The sequence below is a fragment of the Pseudorasbora parva genome, chromosome 12, assembly GCF_024679245.1.
Source record: "Pseudorasbora parva isolate DD20220531a chromosome 12, ASM2467924v1, whole genome shotgun sequence".
In the NCBI taxonomy this organism is placed as follows: domain Eukaryota; kingdom Metazoa; phylum Chordata; class Actinopteri; order Cypriniformes; family Gobionidae; genus Pseudorasbora; species Pseudorasbora parva.
In genome coordinates this window covers 583103-609669 of record NC_090183.1, presented here as the reverse complement: position 1 = coordinate 609669, position 26567 = coordinate 583103, and the positions used below count along the sequence as shown (strand labels likewise).

General features: G+C 41.7%; 2 protein-coding genes across 6 annotated transcripts; one reads left to right on the top strand and one right to left on the bottom strand.

The window, feature by feature from the left end:
- Window positions 1–163: 163 nt before the first annotated feature.
- gpr180 (G protein-coupled receptor 180) lies at window positions 164–10261 on the bottom strand. The gene is made up of 9 exons (XM_067458694.1): window positions 10025–10261; window positions 9703–9843; window positions 6521–6721; window positions 4578–4758; window positions 4431–4480; window positions 3705–3862; window positions 3191–3382; window positions 2023–2100; window positions 164–1464 (listed from the first exon to the last, which is right to left on the bottom strand). Exons 1-9 carry the CDS (start codon window positions 10155–10157, stop codon window positions 1318–1320), a joined length of 1281 nt encoding a protein of 426 aa, XP_067314795.1. The 5' UTR covers window positions 10158–10261; the 3' UTR covers window positions 164–1317.
- A 75-nt stretch (window positions 10262–10336) lies between these two features.
- Window positions 10337–24691, top strand: LOC137093791 (dTDP-D-glucose 4,6-dehydratase-like). Of its 5 annotated transcripts, none has more exons than XR_010908557.1 (14): window positions 10337–10462; window positions 10562–10639; window positions 12457–12523; window positions 13204–13272; window positions 13372–13462; window positions 18640–18782; window positions 19254–19352; window positions 19448–19507; window positions 21430–21473; window positions 22219–22384; window positions 24048–24106; window positions 24185–24282; window positions 24365–24528; window positions 24569–24691. XR_010908557.1 is itself a non-coding variant. In XM_067458673.1 (14 exons), exons 2-13 carry the CDS (start codon window positions 10587–10589, stop codon window positions 24415–24417), a joined length of 1002 nt encoding a protein of 333 aa, XP_067314774.1. In that variant the 5' UTR covers window positions 10337–10462; window positions 10562–10586; the 3' UTR covers window positions 24418–24429; window positions 24461–24543. The 5 variants fall into 5 exon arrangements, 3 of the variants coding, with proteins under 3 accessions (XP_067314774.1, XP_067314775.1, XP_067314772.1); XR_010908558.1 differs by having other exon boundaries at window positions 24365–24486; window positions 24569–24680; XM_067458673.1 differs by lacking the exon at window positions 24569–24691 and having other exon boundaries at window positions 24365–24429; window positions 24461–24543.
- Window positions 24692–26567: the final 1876 nt, after the last annotated feature.

Here is a 26567-nt window from a genome sequence, read left to right as displayed (position 1 = left end):
ACCCCACGGGTTAACAATGGGGAGCTCAGGTGTGTGTAGAGGCGGCACAACACTTTGGGCAATATAGTGTGTGTAAGAAACGGTGCAGATGGTGATGATGAGCAGCTTCATCATCATAACCATCATTATGTTCATTACTGTAATTATGACAGTGACACATACGGACTGTATGAATGATGTTTATTAACACAATGTTTGATACAGTCCTTAACAACACATGCACTAGTTAACACGATTCATTTTCACATCTTTCTCCTTTGACACTGAAATGTGCAGGATCCAGTAAAAAGGATCAATAAATATACATTGATTTAATAATCAGTCAACACACAAACACGGCAAAACATCATCATCTTCCTCAGTGTTTCTGACACGTTTAAAGCACAAATATATAAATATTCATAAATGAAGACATTCACTGGAAGACTAGATTACTGAGAAACTGAGTTTAGGTTTAAACAGAGCAAATATAAAATAAAAATACGTTTATGATGGATAGATGCACTTTTATGCCAGGACATTTATTAAATATAACTCTGATTGTGTTCGTCTGAGAGAAGAATGTCATACACACCTAGGATGAGCGGAGGGAGAGTAAATGATGGGATAATATTATTTTGTAGGTGATCAATGGCTTTAAGTGTTGATTGCTGAAGTGAGTGTGTGTGTGTGTGTGTGTGTGTGTGTTGTATAATCATGTTTTGGGTGAGCAATGGCTTTAAGTGTTGATTGCTGAAGTGAGTGTGTGCTTCAGACATCTGTCAGTGGAGTCAGAAACACTCAAAGGGAAGAGCAGATTATCTCTGCGACCCCATTGGCTGATATTTGCTCTTGTTTTAAACACAAACCTCTGATAAATGTCTCAGCGAACACGACTTTATATCTCCAGCGAACGAGTCTCGATTTCAGAATGATTAGATATTTGTGCTTGAAAACAAGACAGAGACTGCCTCATGCTCACGTCCCGCTTCAGATGATTGTCATTTTAGGCACTTATTGTGAACAACAGAAATGATATCATGTGTGCGCACAAATAAAAGCATTCAAACTGAAAAGCACAATGTCTGTGTGCGCTGAGAAATCACAGAGATCTTTCATTTTCTTATTGCTGAAGCTTTAGCTTTCCTGCAGTTTCAGAGCGAGGCTCATTGGTCAGCTGTGTCTGAACACATTAAACAAGACCCGATCTGTGATGCATGAGTCTGGACCCGAACCGGAACTGAGCCGGAACCAAGCCAGACCCTAACCGGACCAGACCCGAAACCGAGCCAAACCCGAACCGGATCCGAGCCGGACCCGAGCTTTCCGTCCGACGGGTCAGAACCGGCCGCGGCGGCTCATGGTGAGCGGAAGCGTGACTGACGACAGCGATGAAACCTCCCAGTACAGACTGCGGGACAGGAAGAGCCGATACAGAACCACCACTGAGATGGACTGGCACAGAATCACGCCGATCGTGACCACCTGCAGACACCAGACAGAGGAGGACAAATACACTCTTCTTACTTAGCATTTTTTCCAAATACAGGACACTTTCAAAAGCATTTGTTGCACAACTTCACTTTGAGTAAAAGTACTTCACTGCAAAAAAATGCTCTTCTTGCTCAGTATTTTTGTCTTGTTTCTAGTCCAAACATCTAAAAATTCTTAAAACAAGAAGCATTTACTAGACAAGCAAAAGTAATTGTCTTGTTTTAGGGAAAAATAACTCAAAATGAAGAGAGTTTTTGCTTAAAATAAGATAAATAATCTGCCAATGGGGTGAGAAAAAGTATCTTAATTCAAACAGAAAACAAGATTATTTTTCTCACCCCATTGGCAGATTATTTATCTTATTTTAAGCAAAAACTCTCTTCATTTTGAGTTATTTTTCCCTAAAACAAGACAATTACTTTTGCTTGTCTAGTAAATACTTCTTGTTTTAAGATTTTTTAGATGTTTGGACTAGAAACAAGACAAAAATACTGAGTAAGAAGAGCATTTTTTGCCGTGTGCGAGGCGTCGGTGAGCGTTTCTCTTTACCTTTTCTTTCTGATGTTCATTGAGAATCACAGAGAACAGCACCAGCACCGGATGACACAGGAACCACAGGAAACATCCCTGAAACAGGACATGCACTGCCGTTTGGACTCAGCTAAGATTATTCTGCTCAACAGAGAAATATTACTCCAGTGTGAAACTGCTGTTTTCAATGTGAATATACAATTAGTTTGTCTTAGGTAGGTGGAGCGTGTCAAAGGAACATCCACATGGATGGAGGACCCAAGGTTTCCCAGCAGAACATTGGCCAAAGCATCACACTGCCTCCGCCGGCTCGCCTTCTTCCCATAGTGCATCCTGGGGCCATGTGTTCCCCAGGTAAGCCACACACACACACACACTCGGCCATCCACGTGATGTAGAAGAACACGTGATTCCTCAGACCAGGCCACCTTCTTCCATTGCTCCGTGGTCCAGTTCTGATGCTCACGTGCCACTGTTGGTGCTTTCGGCGGGGTCAGGGGTCAGAGGTCACCCTGACTGGTCCATACGCCTCAAACTGAGCTGCTCTGTGTATTCTGACAGCTTTCTATCAGAACCAGCATTAACTTCTGGAGCAGTTTGAGCTCCAGTAGCTCGTCTGTTTGATCGGACCCCACGGGCCAGCCTTCGCTCCCCACGGTCATCAATGAGCCTTGGCCGCCCATGACCCTGTGGCCGGTTCTCCACTGGTCCTTCCTTGGAGCACTTTTGATAGATACTGACCACTGCAGACCGGGAACAGCCCACAAGAGCTGCAGTTCTGGAGATGCTCTGACCCAGTCGTCTAGCCGTCACAATCTGGCCAAACTCGCTCAAATCCTTACGCTTGCCCATTTCTCCTGCTTCACACACATCAACTCTGAGGACTACATGTTCACTTGCTGCCTAATATATCCCACCCACTAACAGGAGAGATCATCAGTAAATCTGAAGCAGCACAACTGTGTTCAACACTGATAAATGTGTGTTGATGAGAGTGATTATTGAAGGATCATGTGACCCTGAAGACTGGAGTAATGATGATGATGATCACAGGAATAAATCACACTTTACTATATATTCACACAGAGAACAGATGATCTACACTGGAGGAATATTACACTGATTTATGATCAGATTAATGACTTTCAGAAACACTAGTGATGAGACAGGAGGAGCCAGTGTTTACCTTGGCGAAGCTGAGGTAGAAGTCCCGTTTGAGCGCGCTCCGCTCCGCTGAGATGATCTGATAGAGCACTGAAGCCAGAAACAGAGCCAGAGCCACACGCAGCGCCATCAGCAGACACACACACACACTGCTGGAGGAGTGGAAGCTGTGGTGCTCCGCCTCCTCAAACTGCTCCCAGATCAGCAGAGCCCCCTACACACACACACACACACACACACAGTATGTGAGTGAGGGAGTGTGAGTGTGTGTGAGTGTTTGTGTGTGTGCGCGTGTGTGTGTGTGTATGTGTGTGTGTGTGTGTGTGTGTATGTGTGTATGTGTGTGTGTGTGTGTGAGTGCGTGTCTCTCTCTCTGTTTGAGTGTGAGTATGAGTGTGTGTGTGTCTCTCTCTGTGTGTGAGTGTGTGTGTGAGTGTGTGAGTGTGTGTCTCTCTCTCTGTTTGAGTGTGAGTATGAGTGTGTGTGTGTCTCTCTCTGTGTGTGAGTGTGTGTGTGAGTATGTAAGCGTGGTTGACCTGAGCAATGACGACGGCCAGTGCGAGCGCAGTGGAGGCCGGAGTCGAGTCCCACTGCAGAGGTTTACTCTGAGACTTCCTGCTGCGGCTCAGAGTCCAGCCCACACACAGACTCAGCAACATGTAGAGCATCTGCACCTGTGCGATGATGTCACACACTAACACACACACACACACACACACACACACACACACACAAACACACACACACATTCATGCATGTGGCAGATGTTTTGATCCAGCATGACTGGCATTCCCTGCACTGCAAATTTTTGTTTCCAGTCTAAATATCTAAGAATTCTTAAATCAAGATGCATTTACTAGAAAACGACATAAGATATTTTTTCGTTTTCTGGGGAAAAATAACTCAAAATGAAGAGAGTTTTTGCTTAAAACAGGCAAAATGATCTGCCAATGGGGTGAGAAAAATAATCTGATTTCTGTTTGGGACGGAAACAAGACAAGATTATTTTCCTCACCCCATTGGCAGATCATTTTGCCTGTTTTAAGCAAAAACTCTCTTCATTTTTGATATTTTCCCCAGAAAACAAGAAAAAATATCTTATGTCGTTTTACTGATCTAGTAAATGCATCTTGATTTAAGAATTCTTAGATATTTAGACTGGAAACCAGACAAAATGACTGAGGAACAAGAGCATATTGGTCTGAAATCTCGTATCTTTGACCCTTATGCAGATAACTTTATGACTGGAGAATCAGACTCACGTTCAGCGAGGCTCCGGGTCAGCGGCGTCCCGACTCCGTCTCGAGCGTATCTGAGGGGTCAGATCACACACACACACACACACACACACACACACATCAGCACTGAGTCTCGTGGTTCTGATAAAGCTGTTTTAAAGCAGCTCTGACCGGGCCATGTGGATGTAGTTGAGCAGAACTGAAGTTCCCTGGAGCAGCAGCGCAGTGGTCAAAACCTTCAGAACCGTCAGCATCGGGCCGCCTTTACTCAACGCCTGCCACAGCGGCTGCACGTAGATGCACGACGCCACGAAATACGCCACAATCAGCAGGAAGTAGAAACTGTGAAGCCCTGCAATGAGATTTGATATACAGTGAGGAAAATAAGTATTTGAACACTCTGCTATTTTGCAAGTTCTCCCACTTAGAAATCATGGAGGGTCTGAAATTGTCATCATCTGTGCATGGCCACTGTGAGAGACATAATCTAAAAAAAATCTGAAATCACAATGTATGATTTTTTAACTATTTATTTGTATGAGTACAGCTGCTAATAAGTATTTGAACACCTGTCTATCCGCTAGAGTTCTGACCCTCAGAGACCTGTTAGTCTGCCTTTAAGATGTCCACCTCCACTCCATTTATTATCCTACATTAGATGCTCCTGTTTGAGGTCGTTAGCTGATAAAGACACCTGTCCACCCCATACAATCAGCAAGAGTCTACCTACTAACATGGCCGAGACCAAAGAGCTGTCCAAAGACACGAGACACACTCACACACCTCCACACGGCTGGAAAGGGCTCCGGGGAAATGGCCAAGCAGCTCGGTGAAGAAAGGTCCACTGCTGGAGCAATCATTAGAAAATGGAAGAAGCTAAACATGTCAGTCTCCCTCAGACTGGGGCTCCATGCCAGATCTCACCTCGTGGGTCTCAGTGATCCTAAGGTGAGAAATCAGGAGCTGGCCAATGACCTGAAAAGAGCTGGGACCACCGTTTCCAAGGTTACTGTTGGTAATACACTAAGACATGGTCATGGTTTGAAATCCTGCATGGCACGGACGGTTCCCCTTAAACCAGCACATGTCCAGGCCCGTCTGAAGTTTGCCAATGACCATTTGGATGATCCAGAGGAGTCATGGGAGAAAGTCATGTGGTCAGATGAGACTAAAATAGAACTTTAGGTCATAATTCCACTAAACGTGTTTGGAGGAAGAAGAATGATGAGTACCATCCCAAGAACACCATCCCTACTGTGAAGTATGGGGGCAGCAGCATCATGCTGTGGGGGTGTTTTTCTGCACATGGGACAGGGCGACTGCACTGTATTTAGGAGAAGGATGACTGTACTGCGAGATTCTGGGGAACCACCTCTATCCCTCAGTTAGAGCATTGAAGATACGGCGAGGATGGGTCTTCCAACATGACAATGAGCTAAAGAACTTGCAAAATAGCAGGGTGTTCTTTAGGTGGTCTTGGTCTCGGTTTAGGTGGTCTTGGTCTCGGTTTAGGTGGACTTGGTCTTGGTCTCGGTTTAGGTGGTCTTGGTCTCGGTTTAGGTGGACTTGGTCTTGGTCTCGGTTTAGGTGGTCTTGGTCTCGGTTTAGGTGGACTTGGTCTTGGTCTCGGTTTAGGTGGTCTTGGTCTCGGTTTAGGTGGTCTTGGTTTAGGTGGTCTTGGTCTCGGTATAGGTGGTCTTCGTCTTGGTCTCGGTTTAGGTGGTCTTGGTCTCGGTTTAGGTTTGGGTGGTTTCGGTTTCAGTCTAGGTGGACTTGGTCTAGATCTCGGTTTAGGTGGTCTTGGTTTAGGTGGTCTTGGTCTTGGTCTCGGTTTAGGTGGTCTTGGTCTCGGTTTAGGTGGTCTTGGTCTTGTCTTGGTCTCGGTTTAGGTTTGGGTGGTTTTGGTCTCGGTTTAGGTGGTCATGGTCTCGGTTTAGGTGGTCTTGTCTTGGTCTCGGTTTAGGTCTTGGTCTCAGTTTAAATGGTCTTAGGTCTTGGTCTCAGTTTAAGTGGTCTTGGTCTCGGTTTAGGTGGTCTAGGTCTCGGTTTAGATGGTCGTGGTCTTGTCTCGGTTTAGGTGGTCTTGGTCTCGGTTTAAGTGGTCTTGGTCTCACCGCTCTCCTCTGCGCTGAAGTGGTCCAGCGGGTTTCCGGCGGCGTCGGGGTTCAGCAGGATGACCTGGAAGCGGATGTCCTGTAGCGGTCCGTCGATCTGGTCTTCCTGACAGGTGTAGCGGTCCGCGTACATCACGTGCCACGTCTGAGGTGTGGACTGATGCGGTATAGTCTGGTTCTGCTCCTCTCTGCTCAGACTAACTGAAAATGGGAAACATGCAAACAGTTTATGATAAAAGTCCTTTTAGGCTATTTTTTCTTTGTAGGCGAGACATTGCAGACAAAAACACAGTTAACTAAACTCTATTTTACATTTACTGGTGAACAGAAAACATCAACCATACACATTTTAATATATATAGTATAGTATATAGGTTAAAACAGTAAACCTACAGTATATAGTCTTTTTTAATTCTTGAGTTTAGTGTATAGTTTAAAGGTTATATTAGTATATAAACCTACAGTATAAAGGTTTTACACCTATAGTTTAGTGTTTAGTATATAGGTTATACTATTATAGAGGTTTTACACCTATAGTTTAGTGTATAGTATATAGGTTATACTATTATAGAGGTTTTACACCTATAGTTTAGTGTATAGTATATAGTTTATACAATTATAGAGGTTTTACACCTATAGTTTAGTGTATAGTATATAGGTTATACTATTATAGAGGTTTTACACCTATAGTTTAGTGTTTAGTATATAGGTTATACTAGTATAGAGGTTTTACACCTATAGTTTAGTGTATAGTATATAGTTTATACTATTATAGAGGTTTTACACCTATAGTTTAGTGTATAGTATATAGTTTATACTATTATAGAGGTTTTACACCTATAGTTTAGTGTTTAGTATATAGGTTATACTAGTATAGAGGTTTTACACCTATAGTTTAGTGTTTAGTATATAGGTTATACTAGTATAGAGGTTTTACACCTATAGTTTAGTGTTTAGTATATAGTTTATACTATTATAGAGGTTTTACACCTATAGTATAGTGTTTAGTATATAGGTTATACTAGTATAGAGGTTTTACACCTATAGTTTAGTGTTTAGTATATAGGTTATACTAGTATAGAGGTTTTACACCTATAGTTTAGTGTTTAGTATATAGGTTATACTAGTATAGAGGTTTTACACCTATAGTTTAGTGTTTAGTATATAGGTTATACTAGTATAGAGGTTTTACACCTATAGTTTAGTGTTTAGTATATAGGTTATACTAGTATAGAGGTTTTACACCTATAGTTTAGTGTTTAGTATATAGGTTATACTAGTATAGAGGTTTTACACCTATAGTTTAGTGTTTAGTATATAGTTTATACTATTATAGAGGTTTTACACCTATAGTTTAGTGTTTAGTATATAGGTTATACTAGTATAGAGGTTTTACACCTATAGTTTAGTGTTTAGTATATAGGTTATACTATTATAGAGGCTTTACACCTATAGTTTAGTGTTTAGTATATAGGTTATACTATTATAGAGGTTTTACACCTATAGTTTAGTGTTTAGTATATAGGTTATACTATTATAGAGGTTTTACACCTATAGTTTAGTGTTTAGTATATAGTTTATACTATTATAGAGGTTTTACACCTATAGTTTAATGTTTAGTATATAGGTTATACTAGTATAGAGGTTTTACACCTATAGTTTAGTGTTTAGTATATAGGTTATACTATTATAGAGGTTTTACACCTATAGTTTAGTGTTTAGTATATAGGTTATACTAGTATAGAGGTTTTACACCTATAGTTTAGTGTTTAGTATATAGTTTATACTACTATAGAGGTTTTACACCTATAGTTTAATGTTTAGTATATAGGTTATACTAGTATAGAGGTTTTACACCTATAGTTTAGTGTTTAGTATATAGGTTATACTATTATAGAGGTTTTACACCTATAGTTTAGTGTTTAGTATATAGGTTATACTAGTATAGAGGTTTTACACCTATAGTTTAGTGTTTAGTATATAGGTTATACTATTATAGAGGTTTTACACCTATAGTTTAGTGTTTAGTATATAGGTTATACTATTATAGAGGTTTTACACCTATAGTTTAGTGTTTAGTATATAGGTTATACTATTATAGAGGTTTTACACCTATAGTTTAGTGTTTAGTATATAGGTTATACTAGTATAGAGGTTTTACACCTATAGTTTAGTGTTTAGTATATAGGTTATACTATTATAGAGGTTTTACACCTATAGTTTAGTGTTTAGTATATAGGTTATACTATTATAGAGGTTTTACACCTATAGTTTAGTGTTTAGTATATAGGTTATACTATTATAGAGGTTTTACACCTATAGTTTAGTGTTTAGTATATAGGTTATACTATTATAGAGGTTTTACACCTATAGTTTAGTGTATAGTATATAGGTTATACTATTATAGAGGTTTTACACCTATAGTTTAGTGTTTAGTATATAGGTTATACTATTATAGAGGTTTTACACCTATAGTTTAGTGTTTAGTATATAGGTTATACTATTATAGAGGTTTTACACCTATAGTTTAGTGTTTAGTATATAGGTTATACTATTATAGAGGTTTTACACCTATAGTTTAGTGTTTAGTATATAGGTTATACTATTATAGAGGTTTTACACCTATAGTATAGTGTATAGTATATAGGTTATACTATTATAGAGGTTTTACACCTATAGTTTAGTGTTTAGTATATAGGTTATACTATTATAGAGGTTTTACACCTATAGTTTAGTGTTTAGTATATAGGTTATACTATTATAGAGGTTTTACACCTATAGTTTAGTGTTTAGTATATAGGTTATACTATTATAGAGGTTTTACACCTATAGTTTAGTGTTTAGTATATAGGTTATACTATTATAGAGGTTTTACACCTATAGTTTAGTGTTTAGTATATAGGTTATACTAGTATAGAGGTTTTACACCTATAGTTTAGTGTTTAGTATATAGGTTATACTATTATAGAGGTTTTACACCTATAGTTTAGTGTTTAGTATATAGGTTATACTATTATAGAGGTTTTACACCTATAGTTTAGTGTTTAGTATATAGGTTATACTATTATAGAGGTTTTACACCTATAGTTTAGTGTATAGTTAGGTTATAATAGTATATAGGTTTTACACCTATAGTGTAGTGTATAATTTTTCTATTTTAAAGCTGAATGGATGACTCTTACTGGAGATCTGGGCCGATGTGACTCTCTCCAGACAGCTGAGATTGTCGAAGCCCTCGGTGCCCTGGAAGAGCAGCAGCCTGGCCCCCTTCTGCACGGCCACATGCACATCTTCCACCCGATACAACATCACTCCATTCTCACCTGAGAGAGAGAGAGAGAGAGAGAGAGAGAGTACATCAGACTGGACATCATGCACCATACGAGCATTCACATTAATTTACACGTGTGCATGTGAGAAGAACGCCGAGACAAATAATGCATGTAAATACATATGGGGGAAAATGCAAATGCATGATTTATTTAAATAATATCAGACACCCACCATGATACAGAAATCTTGCGATGTATTGCCCATTATTTTCTCTCGCCGCGTCGCTCCTGAAAACTCCAGAAACCGTTTTTCCTGCTGCAGGACAAGAACTGAACACGAGAACAATGATAATAATAAAGTACATTATTTCATGTCGACAGACGCTCTTATTCTCTTCATTTACTGCAATCAATGAGGTAATACGGTCCTTTTCCGACCAACGGTTGATTGAAGTCTGCTACAACCAATCCAAACACGCCTTTTCAGTCCAGCGCAGTGGAGCAGCCAATGAGAGCGCAGCGGAGGCGGGGACAGAGTCGCTGGCAGCTGGGCTCATACGTGTCAGCGCTGCCGCAAACCCGCTCAAACTGTCGTGAGCGCAGTGTTTACGAATCTTCCTGAAATCGTGTAGTTATTTCTTCCAGAAATGTGGAGTGACCAATCAATACAGTGAGTGACGCGTTTCTGAAACGATCGATTGTCGTTTAAAGGGTCGCCACGTGTTTCACAGTTCGCTGTCATCCTGACTAACTTTAACTTAATTTACAGATTAAACTGATGTGGGTGAGTGAAGATGAGCGGCGCGGAGTGTCGCACTGCACTGGTGACCGGAGGCGCGGGATTCATGTGAGGCCGTTATTACTGACCGTGACTAATATAATATAATATAATATAATATAATATAATATAATATAATATAATATATGAGTGTCACCGAATCAGACAACAGGTCAACAACACCTCAAGAGTCATTTACTGTAGAGAATTAACCATAAACACTTCACAACTGGTCAGACAGAGTCCAAAAGCTGATTTCTGCCACATAATTAAAATACATCATGCTTTGCTCTTATAAGTCTTAATTCATTACACACATTAAGGCCCAAAAGGCTCCTAAATCAGAACAGAAAGGATTACATTCATATAAATATTGTATCCAGTACCGCTATTTCTGTCCTGTTTTCCAGTACAAATATCTAAACATCTTTCAAAATAGATTTACTTGATATACAAATGTAAAATTCAGTGAATTTATGATTAACAAGAACATAAATCTGTCAATGAGTTGTTCTTGTTTTAATCATAAACTACAGAAACACCATTCAAGCTATTAAACTAGCGGAGATCTGCTGGAAGTTGTGTTCTTAAAGCCACACTGTGTAACTTTAGTTTATTCTTTGCTAAAAACACTTTGTTCTTTCAAATATATGCTCATTAATGTATATTTACTTCTTTCAAGTAATAAAGTATTCTGGTAAGTTTATAATATGCCGTTGAAAACACATACGGGTGAGGGGTTCGAGCGCCGGCCGCCATGTTGCTCCTCCATCTTGAAAGTACAGTAGCCAAAGAGGGACATACCCGTAAATTCAAGCTTCGCCTCTCGCGGTTAACACTCGATGGCACCGAGTCGAATGTGAAGAGGGGGATTGCCGTGTTAATCTTGAACTAAATCAGCCACCGTAGGAGTTAAAACGAAATCAGAATTGAGAGGAACAGAAGCTAATGTTCACTGGATGGTCATAAACCTTTACACCGCTAGATGGGGGAAAATATCACACAGGGGAGCTTTACACTCTGAAGTGTTGCTAATACAACATATTAACCAGTTTATTCCTTAGTGTTTTCTTTACTTGGTCTTCAGAAAGTCTTAAAATTACCTTTATAAAACCGGCTGAAACCGTGGACATGCAAAACTCAATTATTACACAAACAGTCAAAATTATGACAAAAGAAATTGTATAAATAATGACATATTAAACGTAATTGACATAAACAGGTAAAAATTGACATATTAAAATGAAATGTTGACAAAAAAAAGTTGACAATTTTTACAAAAATGTTAAAATCATGACAAAAAACATTAAAATTATTACAAAAGTCTAAATTATGACCAAAAATAGAAATTGACATACTAATTGCATTTTTACTAATTTGTTTTACATTTTTACAATAATGTCAAAATTATGACATTCTAAAATTGAAATTTTACAAGAAAAGTAGATTTTTTATCTTTAAGTTCACCTTTTTACAATAAAGTTGAAATTGACATACTAAATTGAAATTTTGACAAAACGTTGAAATTCGGACAAAAAAAAATAGAAATTGGCATAATTTTTTTTGAAATTCTGACAAAAATGTTGATATTATGACATACTAAATAATGTTTTTTCCCATTATTATGACAAAAAATGTCAAAATTGTGAACAAAAAATAGAAACTGACTAACTACATTTTTACAAAAATGTCAAAATTCTGAAAAATAAATCCAAAAGTATATAAAACAAGGCAATTCTGGCATTCTAAATCAAAATTGGGATGTAAAATGTTGAAATGTGTTTATTAATTTAGGGGCGGAGCTATTAGAATAGGGGTGTGGTCTAATTGGGTAGGGGCGTGTTTGTTTTGGTTTTACCAGCTTATCTCTGCTTCTGCGTCCTCAGTGGATCTCACCTGATCGCCGCTCTGGCCCAGAGGTTCCCACACTGGCGCATCATCAACATTGATAACGTGAGTGTGTTCTCTTACACACACACACACACACACACACATTACACATGTTTGTTTTTGTGACATATGGGGACATTCCATAGGCGTAATGTTTTTTATACTGTACAAACCGTATTTTCTATCCCCTTACACTGCCCCTAAACCTACCCATCACACACACACACACACACACACACACACACACACACACACACACTGCCCCTAAACCTACCCATCACACACACACACACACACACACACACACTGCCCCTAAACCTACCCATCACACACACACACACACTGCCCCTAAACCTACCCATCACACACACACACACACACACACTGCCCCTAAACCTACCCATCACACACACACACACACACTGCCCCTAAACCTACCCATCACAGGACACATTCTGCATTTTTACTTTCTCATAAAAACTCCTCCTGTGTGATTTATAAGCCTTTTGTAAAGTGGGGCCATGGGTAATGTCCTCATATTTCACCCTCTCCTGTAATACCTGTGTCATACCCATGGCATTATACACATCTGTGTCCTCATTTGTCACAAAAACATGCCCACACACACACACACACACACACACACACACACACACACACACACACACACACACACACACACACACACACACACACACATGTGACCCTGAGCATGAGAAGTGACGTCTGTGCTTGTGTTTCAGCTGCAGCGCTGCTCTAGTCTGAAGAACCTGCGCTCCGTCCAGGCCAGCAGCAGCTACACCTTCATCCCGGTACACACACACACACACACACACACACACACACACACACACCAAACATTCACAAACACATAATCACACACACTCACACACACTCTGTGCCTCTCTTAGGGGGACATCTGCGATCCGCTCTTCATAACGCATGTCTTTACGACGGAGCACATCGATGTTGTTTTTCACTGTGCTGCTGAAACACATGTGGGTGAGTTTACGTCCACACCTGATGACCTTCAACACAGCAAAGGCACTTTACACTAGAGATACAACAATACAGTCAGTCCGCGGTTTAACACACACCTCGGTGTTCGGTTGGTCAGTCCACGGTTTAACACACACCTCGGTGTTCGGTTGGTCAGTCCGCGGTTTAACACACACCTCGGTGTTCGGTTCATCAGTCCGCGGTTTAACACACACCTCGGTGTTCGGTTCGTCAGTCCGCGGTTTAACACACACCTCGGTGTTCGGTTGGTCAGTCCGCGGTTTAACACACACCTCGGTGTTCGGTTGGTCAGTCCGCGGTTTAACACACACCTCGGTGTTCGGTTCGTCAGTCCGCGGTTTAACACACACCTCGGTGTTCGGTTCATCAGTCCGCGGTTTAACACACACCTCGGTGTTCGGTTCGTCAGTCCGCGGTTTAACACACACCTCGGTGTTCGGTTCGTCAGTCCGCGGTTTAACACACACCTCGGTGTTCGGTTCGTCAGTCCGCGGTTTAACACACACCTCGGTGTTCGGTTGGTCAGTCCGCGGTTTAACACACACCTCGGTGTTCGGTTGGTCAGTCCGCGGTTTAACACACACCTCGGTGTTCGGTTCGTCAGTCCGCGGTTTAACACACACCTCGGTGTTCGGTTCGTCAGTCCGCGGTTTAACACACACCTCGGTGTTCGGTTCGTCAGTCCGCGGTTTAACACACACCTCGGTGTTCGGTTCGTCAGTCCGCGGTTTAACACACACCTCGGTGTTCGGTTCGTCAGTCCGCGGTTTAACACACACCTCGTGTTCGGTTCGTCAGTCCGCGGTTTAACACACACCTCGGTGTTCGGTTCGTCAGTCCGCGGTTTAACACACACCTCGGTGTTCGGTTCATCAGTCCGCGGTTTAACACACACCTCGTGTTCGGTTCGTCAGTCCGCGGTTTAACACACACCTCGGTGTTCGGTTCGTCAGTCCGCGGTTTAACACACACCTCGGTGTTCGGTTCGTCAGTCCGCGGTTTAACACACACCTCGGTGTTCGGTTCGTCAGTCCGCGGTTTAACACACACCTCGTGTTCGGTTCGTCAGTCCGCGGTTTAACACACACCTCGGTGTTCGGTTCGTCAGTCCGCGGTTTAACACACACCTCGGTGTTCGGTTCATCAGTCCGCGGTTTAACACACACCTCGGTGTTCGGTTCATCAGTCCGCGGTTTAACACACACCTCGGTGTTCGGTTCGTCAGTCCACGGTTTAACACACACCTCGGTGTTCGGTTCATCAGTCCGCGGTTTAACACACACCTCGGTGTTCGGTTCATCAGTCCGCGGTTTAACACACACCTCGGTGTTCGGTTCATCAGTCCGCGGTTTAACACACACCTCGGTGTTCGGTTCATCAGTCCGCGGTTTAACACACACCTCGGTGTTCGGTTCATCAGTCCGCGGTTTAACACACACCTCGGTGTTCGGTTCATCAGTCCGCGGTTTAACACACACCTCGGTGTTCGGTTCATCAGTCCGCGGTTTAACACACACCTCGGTGTTCGGTTCATCAGTCCGCGGTTTAACACACACCTCGGTGTTCGGTTCATCAGTCCGCGGTTTAACACACACCTCGGTGTTCGGTTCGTCAGTCCGCGGTTTAACACACACCTCGGTGTTCGGTTCGTCAGTCCGCGGTTTAACACACACCTCGGTGTTCGGTTCGTCAGTCCGCGGTTTAACACACACCTCGGTGTTCGGTTCGTCAGTCCGCGGTTTAACACACACCTCGGTGTTCGGTTCGTCAGTCCGCGGTTTAACACACACCTCGGTGTTCGGTTCGTCAGTCCGCGGTTTAACACACACCTCGGTGTTCGGTTCGTCAGTCCGCGGTTTAACACACACCTCGGTGTTCGGTTCGTCAGTCCGCGGTTTAACACACACCTCGGTGTTCGGTTCATCAGTCCGCGGTTTAACACACACCTCGGTGTTCGGTTCATCAGTCCGCGGTTTAACACACACCTCGGTGTTCGGTTCGTCAGTCCGCGGTTTAACACACACCTCGGTGTTCGGTTCATCAGTCCGCGGTTTAACACACACCTCTCGGTGTTCGGTTCGTCAGTCCGCGGTTTAACACACACCTCGGTGTTCGGTTCGTCAGTCCGCGGTTTAACACACACCTCGGTGTTCGGTTCGTCAGTCCGCGGTTTAACACACACCTCGGTGTTCGGTTGGTCAGTCCGCGGTTTAACACACACCTCGGTGTTCGGTTCGTCAGTCCGCGGTTTAACACACACCTCGGTGTTCGGTTCGTCAGTCCACGGTTTAACACACACCTCGGTGTTCGGTTCGTCAGTCCGCGGTTTAACACACACCTCGGTGTTCGGTTCGTCAGTCCACGGTTTAACACACACCTCGGTGTTCGGTTCATCAGTCCGCGGTTTAACACACACCTCGGTGTTCGGTTCATCAGTCCGCGGTTTAACACACACCTCGGTGTTCGGTTCATCAGTCCGCGGTTTAACACACACCTCGGTGTTCGGTTCATCAGTCCGCGGTTTAACACACACCTCGGTGTTCGGTTCGTCAGTCCGCGGTTTAACACACACCTCGGTGTTCGGTTCGTCAGTCCGCGGTTTAACACACACCTCGGTGTTCGGTTCGTCAGTCCGCGGTTTAACACACACCTCGGTGTTCGGTTCATCAGTCCGCGGTTTAACACACACCTCGGTGTTCGGTTCGTCAGTCCACGGTTCGGTTCGGTGTTTTTGCACTTCTATAAGCGACAGGAACAGAACGACGTTAAGGAGAAAATGTTTTTATTGCAATACTCTTTCTTTATTTTACTTAAAAAACTCTTGTACACACTCCCAGTGTACTGTGTAATATAAAATAATTATATATAAAGATTTTAAAGTGGCAGCTCACAGATGTACAGCAGCATGTAAGTATGAAACTGAATGAATATGAATAATGAATAATCTGCCAGTGTGGTAGGAAAAATAATCTTAATTCAAACCGAAAACAAGATTATTTTTCTCACCCCATTGGCAGATTATTTATCTTATTTTAAGCAAAAACTCTCTTCATTTAGAGTTATTTTTCCCAAAACAAGACAATAATTTGTACTTGTCTAGTAAATGTTTCTTAATGTAAGAATTTTAAGATATTTGGACTAGAAACAAGACAAAAATACTGAGTTAGTGTATTGAGAATCAGTGTTGGGTAAGTGACTCTAATAAAGTACTGAATTACTAGTTACTAATTACATCTTCAATAGTGTAATTAGATTACTGTACACATTACTCTCTCCAAAAAGTATTTAATTACTAATTACTTTCCAAATCCTATATCAACCTCGAGTTTTCAGCGATACAAGGATAGATATGAAACGGCTCTTTTAATTCATTCAAATATGTAATATAAAACTTCTTCGATTATTCTTATTAACTGACCAATGTATTAAAAATGAAGGATACATAAAATTATGCAGTTTAAAGGGGGGGTGAAACACTCAGTTTCAGTCAGTGTCATATCAATCTTGAGTACCTATAGAGTAGCACTGCATCCTGCATATCTCCGAAAAGTCTTTATTTTTTTAATAATTATATAAGAAAGATGCGCTGTTCCGAGTCTTTCCAAAAAAGCCGAGCGGGTGGGGGCGTATCGTGTGAGCGGAGCTAAATAATGACGTGTGCAGCAGCGCGCTGTGTGTTGAGTCGAGTGCGTCGTAAAGCTGTGTCATCCCTAACAGCGGGAAAAAACTTTATTCAAAATAAAAATATGGCTTTTAATCAGATACAGCCATACATCTATGATCCGGAATCAGACCCAGAGGCTGCAGTTGAACAGGAGCAGCAGCAAAAACGACTAGAGCAGGACGTCTCTATGTGCTACAAGTTATACACTAACTATATAATATGCTTAGCGACTTGTGTTATTTACATATTTATACTTGAATTATATCGTCGTATTTTTGTCTTTGAAGGTGTACATGTGGGAAGTGCAGTTGTGCACGTGTGTGTGTGTGTTTACGCGTGGTTTGTGTAGACAGTAAGCGGACTGGTTTTGCACGGCAGGCTAAGTTAGTGTTTACATAGAAAGACACGGAATAGTAGCGCATTTGAATGAAGAAGCGCGCTTATTTAGTTCAACATATTTCCCCACTCTTTGTGTATTGTTGTTTGGAGTGCTTTTACAATACACAAACATAAAGTTACACATATAGTGGCCAGCTAAACAAATGTACACGCACTACACATCGCATGCTCCATTGATCAATTAACTATACGTGATCATGTTTGGGCTACTTGATGAGCATTGGCAAAAACACAGACATTTGAAGCAGTCTCACTCACCGCCTGCGGTTCTAACGTTGGGACCTTTATCGTTGGGACTGCTCCATCCTTCAGCATTAGGCGATCGGGAAAATCCGGCGTCGAGCTGGGCCTTGTTTATGAAACAGTCGGCACCGAAATGCAGCGAACAGATATAAACATTCGCGCAACTCAGTTGCTGATCCGGAAAAGCAAATTCCATCCACTGTTGCCTTACCGCGGGGTTTTGGAGAATCTGTGCAGGACTGTCTTGGTCTGGCAACCAAAAACGCACTTTTTTGGTGACATTGTTATGTGCACATCACCTGTGCAGCAGCGCAGCCTACAAGCCAGCGCTTTGATGGGCGTAGGCTGTTGCTTTCGCTCTCTCCCTCTCTCTCTCTCTCGCTCTCTCTCACGCGCTTCCGGTAGAATTGTCCGTACGGCCCATACAAGGAAATTCCGCCCCCATTAACGTCAAAGGGGACGCATGATCTCAAAAAACTTGCCGAAACTTATGACTAACCGGAAGTAGTATTTTTGACAAAGAAATACTCCCATCAAACGTCCACCTTAACTTTTGAAACTTTGTCTATGTTTAGTATGGGATTCCAAGTCTTTAACAGTGTAAAAAGATCAGTATGCATGAAACAGCATTTCACCCCCCCTTTAAATTTGAAAGTCATCTCCACTATTGCATTATAATCGTTCTACAGTCTATACACAGTATTTAGTTCAATCACTTGTAGAGTAACTGTAATTAAATTACACAGAAAAGGAGTAATCCCTTTACTTTATCAAGGGAAAAGTAATTAAATTACAGGAACTAATTACACCCAACACTGACTGAGAATTGTGGCATCCCTGATATACTCCACAGAGAGCTCGTTTGTGTGTCCGGCGCGCTTCATGCGTGTGAATGTGGACGGGACGGCCATTTTGGTGCGAGCGGCGCTGAAGGCTCAGGTCCGGCGCTTCATCTACATCAGCACTGATGAGGTTTACGGAGACAGCCCGGCTCAGGTGCGTAAAACTTACCCTTGAAAAGCTCTGAAATCAGCACACACTGCAGAAAATGCTCTTCTTCCTCAGTATTTTTGTCTTGTTTCTAGTCTAAATATCGAAAAATACTCACATTAAGAAGCATTTACAAGATAAGTTAAAATTATTGTCTTGTTTTGGGGAAAAATAACTCAAAATGAAGAGAGTTTTTGCCTAAAATAAGATAAATAATCTGCCAATGTTTGAGATCTTGTTTCCGTCCCAATCAGAAATAAGATTATTTTTCTCACCCCATTGGCAGATCATTTTGATTTAATTTTCAACAAAACAAGAAAAAATATCTTGTGTGGTTTTACTGATCTAGTAAATGCATCTTGATTTAAGAATTGTTAGATATTTAGACTGGAAACAAGACAATTTTTTAAGTAAGAAGAGCTTTTTTTGCAGTGCACTTGTTTGTCTGATCTGTTCTGGTGTGGTTCTGGTTTTCAGCCGTTCGATGAGCTCAGTCCACAGAGACCCAGCAATCCATATTCAGCTTCCAAAGCTGCGGCAGAAAACATTGTGATGTCCTACTGGATCAAACATAAGGTATCAGTCTCACATCCACAAACCTCATCACCGTAGCGACTCCAGATGTTTAATATGGGATGTAATATTGTGCCGTGTTTATTATCTCTCCTGAGTTTCCCGCTGTGATCACGAGGAGCAGTAACGTTTACGGGCCGCACCAATACCATGAGAAGGTACGAGATTTACCACACTGCAAAAAAGGCTCTTCTTATTTAGGATTTTTGTCTAGTCTAGTCTAGATCTTTTGTCTATTTTTGTAGGATTTTGTTTCCACCAGAGCTGGCCAGTCCCTCAGCTCATCTACTCCAGTCCTGTACTGAAGTTCACTGTTTGAGTCTCTGTGCTTTACTGGAGTATTATTTTTTCTGTAATCTTCTGACTTTAACTTCACTCCATCTGAAAGACAAATATCGTCCTCTTTACTCCACTACATTTCTATCAAGGTCCTCGAAGTGGAAAGTCGTTTCTGTCGCCGCTTTGAAAGTCAGTGATGATTTTTTTCTTCTTTAAAAGGTGTTTGGGTTTTTGCAGAAAGCCTTTCAGGAATCACTCTTGTAGAGTCTCGTGAAGTTCAATGATTTCACAGCATTTATTAAACACTGATTTATAGTTTAGAGCAAAATGGAAGAAGACGGATGTCCAAATGCTCATTTAGTGGAGTATTCACATAAACAAAGTTGATTCTGTCTTCAGTGAAGGTGAACAGTGTGAGAATATCAGATGTGTATCAGTGTATTGGATCCGTGCATTCGGCCTTAAAGTGACAGCAGCTTTGTAACTTTTCTACAAGTATTTAAATGAGTTTAAGTTAGTCGTCTGCTAGTGTGTCAGATGGAGCGTCACTGACTGGCTTAAACCATGATGGCATAATGTGCATTTATACAACTATAATACAATAATGCGGCGACATAAAGAAGGACATTTACTTTTGAAAACAAATACTTCTGTACTTTTACTCCAGTAATGAAGTCGTGTAGTTTGTCCAGCTCTTGTTTCCAGTCCAAATATCTAAATATTCTTAAATCAAGATGCATTTACTAGATCAGTAAAACGACATAAGATATGTTTCCTTGTTTTCTTAAAGGTCCCATTCTTCGCGTGTTTTCGAAGCTTTGATTATGTTTACAGTGTGCAATATAACATGAGTTCATGTTTCGCGTGTAAAAACAGTATTTTTCACACAATTTAACGAGTTCTTATTGGGCCAGCGCTTCCCGCGCTGTGATTGGACAGCAGCTTAGTGCACTTTGCCCAGAAAGGTCCCGCCTCTTACCATAACGGGGCGATGCATGAATGCGCGCTCTTCTCCACGCGGGAGAGCAACGAGACCACGCCCCCTATTTGCGTGTTCTTGTGGGCGGAGCTTTAGTCAAACGGCTCTAGTGACGTCATCACAGCAGGAAGTGCAGCGGTGTCGTCCAGACCGGCCGCTCGCTGTCGGCTTTGAAAGGGAACTTCTGTTAAATAAAATATCCCGCTTGGCATTGAGCTTTATAATTTTACAGGTATTATTTATGCTCTAACAGCAACATTACACACTAACTAAAGTTTGAAAGATGGAATCGCGAAGAACGGGACCTTTAAAAATAAAATCTAAATGAAGTAGGAAACAGGAAAAATGATCTGCCAATGGGGTGAGAAAAATTATCTGATTTCTTGTTTCCGTCCCAAACAGAAATAAGATTATTAGATCATTTTGCCTGTTTTAAGCAAAAACTCTCTTCATTTAGATTTTATTTTTAAGAAAACAAGGAATCATTTTACTGATCTAGTAACTGCATCTTGATTTAAGAATATTTAGATATTTAGACTGGAAACAAGACAAAAATACTGAATAAGAAGAGCGTGTTTTGCAGTGTGTGAGATTTAAACTCATAATTGTGAGTAAAGTTGCAGGTTTATTATCTTTAATCAATCTTCCCGACAGCAGACCGATCACAAACTCAGACATCTAAAGCAAAACTGGCTCCTGGAAATGTTTTTCTTACTCATTATTTTTGTCTCGTTTCTAATCTCTAAATATTCCTACATTAGGACACATTTAGTAGATAAGAAGAGCATGTGTGTTTAACTCTGTGTGGTTGTGTGTGAGCAGGTCATTCCCAGATTCCTGACGCTCATTCAGCAGCAGCAGAAATGGTGAGTCTCCAGTTTTCCTTCGGGAACAAACACGTCACAATATTCCTCATCATAATAACTCATGCAGAATAAAGGGGCGGGGCCTGGTCGAGTTACTTGAGATTGGCGGTTATGAGAAGGGGGCGGGACATTTCCCAAACACCAATCACAACACTCCGTTTGTCATGCGTTAGCATTTCCTGCTTATTAATTTTTGGATTAGGAACTGTTTTCTAATTCTATTTTTTTTTTTATTATTTTGTTCTTATATTTTTCATTTTAATGTATTTTTGTGATTGTTTTGTACATCACTTTGGTCTGTGTAAGCTAAATTTAAATGTGCTTTATTAATAACATTTACTTACCACTCCAGCCGACCAATTAGAGCACAGTGTGCTTTTCAGAAGGAGGGGCTTCATAGATACACTGCAAAATGCTCTTCTTACTGAGTGTTTTTATCTTGTTTTAAGTCCAAATATGTAAACATTTACTAGACAAGCAAAAGTGTTTTTCTTGTTTTAGGAAAAAATAACTCAAAATGAAGAGAGTTTTTGCTTTAAATAAGCAAAATAAACTTGTTTTCTGTTTAAATTAAGATTATTTTGTTTACACCATTGGCAGACTATTTTTAAGGTGATAGGAAATACGGTTTGTACAGTATAAAAACCATTACACCAGTGGAATGTCCCCATATGTCACAAAAACAAACGTGTGTGTGTGTGTGTGTGTCTCTGTGTGTGTGTGTGTGTGTGTGTGTGTTGTGCAGCACTATCCAGGGCTCCGGCCTGCAGTCCAGACACTTCCTGTATGTCAGTGATGTCACTGACGCCTTCCTGACGGTGATGGAGAAAGGCATTCTGGGAGAAATTTACAACATTGGGAGCAGCTTTGAAATTCCCATCATTCAGCTCGCCAGAGAACTGGTGAAAATGGTAGCGATCACATGACCAGCTGTTGTGTAATAACCGATAACCTCTTTCTGATGCGATCTTTCATATAGTGTGTGTTAGAGCGGTCGGTGAATGTAGAAGTTATTGTCTCCTAAGAGGAAGCAGTTAGTCTGATCTGAAATAAGTTGCAGTAATTCAGTCTCACTGAGCCAGATGTGTTACTAATTTGCATAATGCCCACCTCTAGTCCTGATTGGCTGAACAGCGTCTCTTAGCCCCGCCCTCACTCCCTGTAGTTAATCTGCATAATGCCAGCCTCTAGTTCTGATTGGCTGAACAGCGTCTCTTAGCCCCGCCCTCACTCCCTGTAGTTAATCTGCATAATGCCCGCCTCTAGTCCTGATTGGCTGAACAGCGTCTCTTAGCCCCGCCCTCACTCCCTGTAGTTAATCTGCATAATGCCCGCCTCTAGTCCTGATTGGCTGAACAGCGTCTCTTAGCCCCGCCCTCACTCCCTGTAGTTAATCAGCATAATGCCCGCCTCTAGTCCTGATTGGCTGCTCAGCGTATTTTAGCTCCACCCTCAATCACTAGTTAATCTGCATAATGCCCGCCTCTAGTCCTGATTGGCTGCTCAGTGTCTCTTAGCCCCACCCTCACTCCCTGTAGTTAATCTGCATAATGCCGGCCTCTAGTCCTGATTGGCTGCTCAGCGTCTCTTAGCCCCGCCCCCTCACTCACTTTAGTTAATCTGCATAATGCCCGCCTCTAGTCCTGATTGGCTGAACAGCGTCTCTTAGCCCCGCCCTCACTCACTGTAGTTAATCTGCATAATGCCCGCCTCTGGTCCTGATTGGCTGAACAGCGTCTCTTAGCTCCGCCCTCACTCCCTGTAGTTAATCTGCATAATGCCCGCCTCTAGTCCTGATTGGCTGAACAGCGTCTCTTAGCCCCGCCCTCACTCCCTGTAGTTATTCAGCATAATGCCCTCCTCTAGTTCTGATTGGCTGAACAGCGTCTCTTAGCCCCGCCCTCACTCCATGTAGTTAATCTGCATAATGCCCGCCTCTAGTCCTGATTGGCTGCTCAGCGTATTTTAGCTCCACCCTCAATCACTAGTTAATCTGCATAATGCCCGCCTCTAGTCCTGATTGGCTGCTCAGTGTCTCTTAGCCCCGCCCTCACTCCCTGTAGTTAATCTGCATAATGCCGGCCTCTAGTCCTGATTGGCTGCTCAGCGTCTCTTAGCCCCGCCCCCTCACTCACTTTAGTTAATCTGCATAATGTCCGCCTCTAGTCCTGATTGGCTAAACAGCGTCTCTTAGCCCCACGCCCACTCTCACTTTAGTTAATCTGCATAATGCCCGCCTCTAGTCCTGATTGGCTGAACAGCGTCTCCTAGCCCCGCCCTCACTCACTGTAGTTAATCTGCATAATGCCCGCCTCTGGTCCTGATTGGCTGAACAGCGTCTCTTAGCCCCGCCCCCTCACACACTGTAATATATAATAATAATAATGCTAATGAGCGCTTGCTTTCTGACCAATCAGAGCAGCTCTCAGAGAGGCGGGCTTAGAGAGACTTTTTGACCTTGGATGTATGAGAACCTGTTGCAGGGAATATTAAGAAGCTTTAAAGAGAGAAACATTGAATAATGACGCTCGTGAGATATCTCTTCATTAGTGACCGGCTGTTTTCTGTCCGCAGAAAGTGAAGGATGTGTCGTGTGAAGCTCTGGAGGATTGGCTGGAGTTTGTTGAAGACCGGTGTGTGTCCTGTCCTGTGATTGCAGCTCATGTTTATGAAGGATCCTCACTAACTCTCCTTCTGCTCTTCATCTCTAGCCCCGTGGCGGAGCTCAGGTATCCCATGATATCACAGAAACTACACCGACTCGGATGGAGACCTAAGGTCATGTGGAAGGAAGGCATCAGACGGACCGGTAAGAGATGATGAAGAGTGTGATGATGATGATGATGATGAAGGTGATGATGATGAAGGGTCTCTGTTGTTGTTGTTTTCAGTGCAGTGGTATGAGGAGAACCCGAACCATTGGCCTGTGATCAGTGATGAGTGATGATGATGATGATGAAGAGTCTGGCCTGTGATGATGATGATGAAGAGTCTGGCCTGTGATCAGTGATGAGTGATGATGATGATGAAGAGTCTGGCCTGTGATCAGTGATGAGTGATGATGATGAAGAATCTGGCCTGTGATCAGTGATGAGTGATGATGATGATGAAGAGTCTGGCCTGTGATGATGATGATGAAGAGTCTGGCCTGTGATCAGTGATGAGTGATGATGATGATGAAGAGTCTGGCCTGTGATCAGTGATGATGATGATGATGATGATGATGAAGAGTCTGGCCTGTGATCAGTGATGATGATGATGATGATGATGAAGAATCTGGCCTGTGATCAGTGAGCGCTCAGAGATCTCTCCAGAGTCATCTGATGACCCGACGCCTTCACACTCACTGCCTTATGAAGTCATTCCTTAACAGACTCTGAGTGTTATTGTAATATTGTGAAGATTATCTATGCAAGATTGTCCATGAGCTCTGAAAGTGTCCGTCTGTGAAGATCATCAAGGGTTAAAGAGACCAAAAGATATTAACCCGTTAACTGTCACCGGCCCGCTGGCGGGACGCCTGGCACTCTTTTTTCCATCGCCTTTTTTTCATATCATATTTTTTAGTAATTATCATAAATTAGGTATCATTCGAAAGCTTACGAACTCAAATTTAATCCTGTGAAAACCGTTTTTAAATCAGACGGTGTGTTACCATGGAAACGGTACTCTAAATTATTCTAGCGGGCTCCTCCCCTAGTGGGCGGTGTCATAGTACGAAAAGTATTTATAAACTACTTTATGATCAAAATCTTTTCTAATCTCGACAAAACACATATCATTGTAAAGGTCCGAGTCTCAAGGTTCCATATTTGGTGTCTGTTTTATGATGGAAGTGATATTTGGACAAAAATTTACAGGAAAATGCATCAAAAAAACAATCATTGGAAATTGAATGACACCCGGTGGCTATTTTTGGTACTGCGCCTAAACAAAATCTCTTGGGGACTTCTATTTTTGTGATATCAACTTCAAATTTGGAACACAATTTGGTTAGACATATCGCTTCGGTTTTATAGTAATTTTATAGTAAAAAAACATTTTGTAAAATATATAATTTATATTTATAAAAAATTATTAGTACTGTATTTTTCATTTTCTGTAGATTTAAACTTCCATAACTTTTTCATTCTTTTGTATTTTGAAATGCTTTCACTTCAGCAATAATCTGCTGTGTCCGCTTTAAATCAACAGGTAAGGGGTCAGCTAAAAGTGTTGATTATGAAAGAACAAGCGTTCGTATGATTGCATAATAGTTATTGTAAATGTAATAGTATATTGTAAATAGTTTTATGCTTTAATAAAACGGTGATTGAACAGGCTAATGATGTTCTGTTGATAATGCTCACCATCAAACACACACATTTATTAAGGTTTGGGGTTCAAATAAAGTCAAACAAAATGTACAATAACGACAGTGATCATATCAGTTTTCATGTGTTTATTTGTAAATGAGTTGTAAATTACAGATGATCTTAATGAAACAATCACGTCAGAAATGCATAATACTGTTTTTAAAATGATTTTCTTTGTTTTTAATGTATGAAAGAACAGTAAGATCAATTGTCATGATTGCCATACCATAATACAATAATGAACCAAAGGTCCTTCAGTCCAGATTAAACACAGCTACTGTGTGTGTGTGTGTGTGTGTGTGTGTGTGTGAGAGCGAGAGGGTGTGTGTGAGTGAGGGAGAGAGAGAGAGAGAAGTTTCAGCTCAAAATACCTCTAAGATAATTTTTCAGTCACTTTTTGAGGGTGAGGAAAAATGTGCTGTTTTTGTGTGTCCCTTTAAATGCAAATAAGCTGCTGCTCCCCGCCCCCTTTCAGGAGGAGGGCGGGGTTTCAAGACCTTGTGTTAGCAGCTCCGATTACCTCACACACACACACACACACACTGAAACTGTTTAGCCTTTTATGATCAAACCAGAATCGGACAATGATGGAGAGACTCCAGAAGAAGAGAAGACATGTAAGAAGGAGACAGGACGCTTCTGAAGGGATAGAGGAGGAGTTAACGATCTATAGGCATTGATTAGCATATTCTGTCATGATAATCTCTAAACCGCTGTGAGATGAGCAGAGAATATCAGG

Bases quoted from the DNA above. Each gene is read 5' to 3' on its own strand.
- gpr180 (XM_067458694.1), bottom strand. From the start codon at position 10,157: ATGTACTTTATTATTATCATTGTTCTCGTGTTCAGTTCTTGTCCTGCA. The intron at 6,722-9,702 runs GTAAGAGTCATC...TCCCATTTTCAG, and splicing joins CACATCGGCCCAGATCTCCA to TTAGTCTGAGCAGAGAGGAG. The intron at 3,863-4,430 runs GTGAGTCTGATT...TGTGTGTGTTAG, and splicing joins GACCCGGAGCCTCGCTGAAC to TGTGTGACATCATCGCACAG.
- LOC137093791 (XM_067458671.1), top strand. From the start codon at position 10,587: ATGAGCGGCGCGGAGTGTCGCACTGCACTGGTGACCGGAGGCGCGGGA. The intron at 19,508-21,429 runs GTACGAGATTTA...GTGTGTGAGCAG, and splicing joins CGCACCAATACCATGAGAAG to GTCATTCCCAGATTCCTGAC. The intron at 24,107-24,184 runs GTGTGTGTCCTG...CTTCATCTCTAG, and splicing joins CTGGAGTTTGTTGAAGACCG to CCCCGTGGCGGAGCTCAGGT.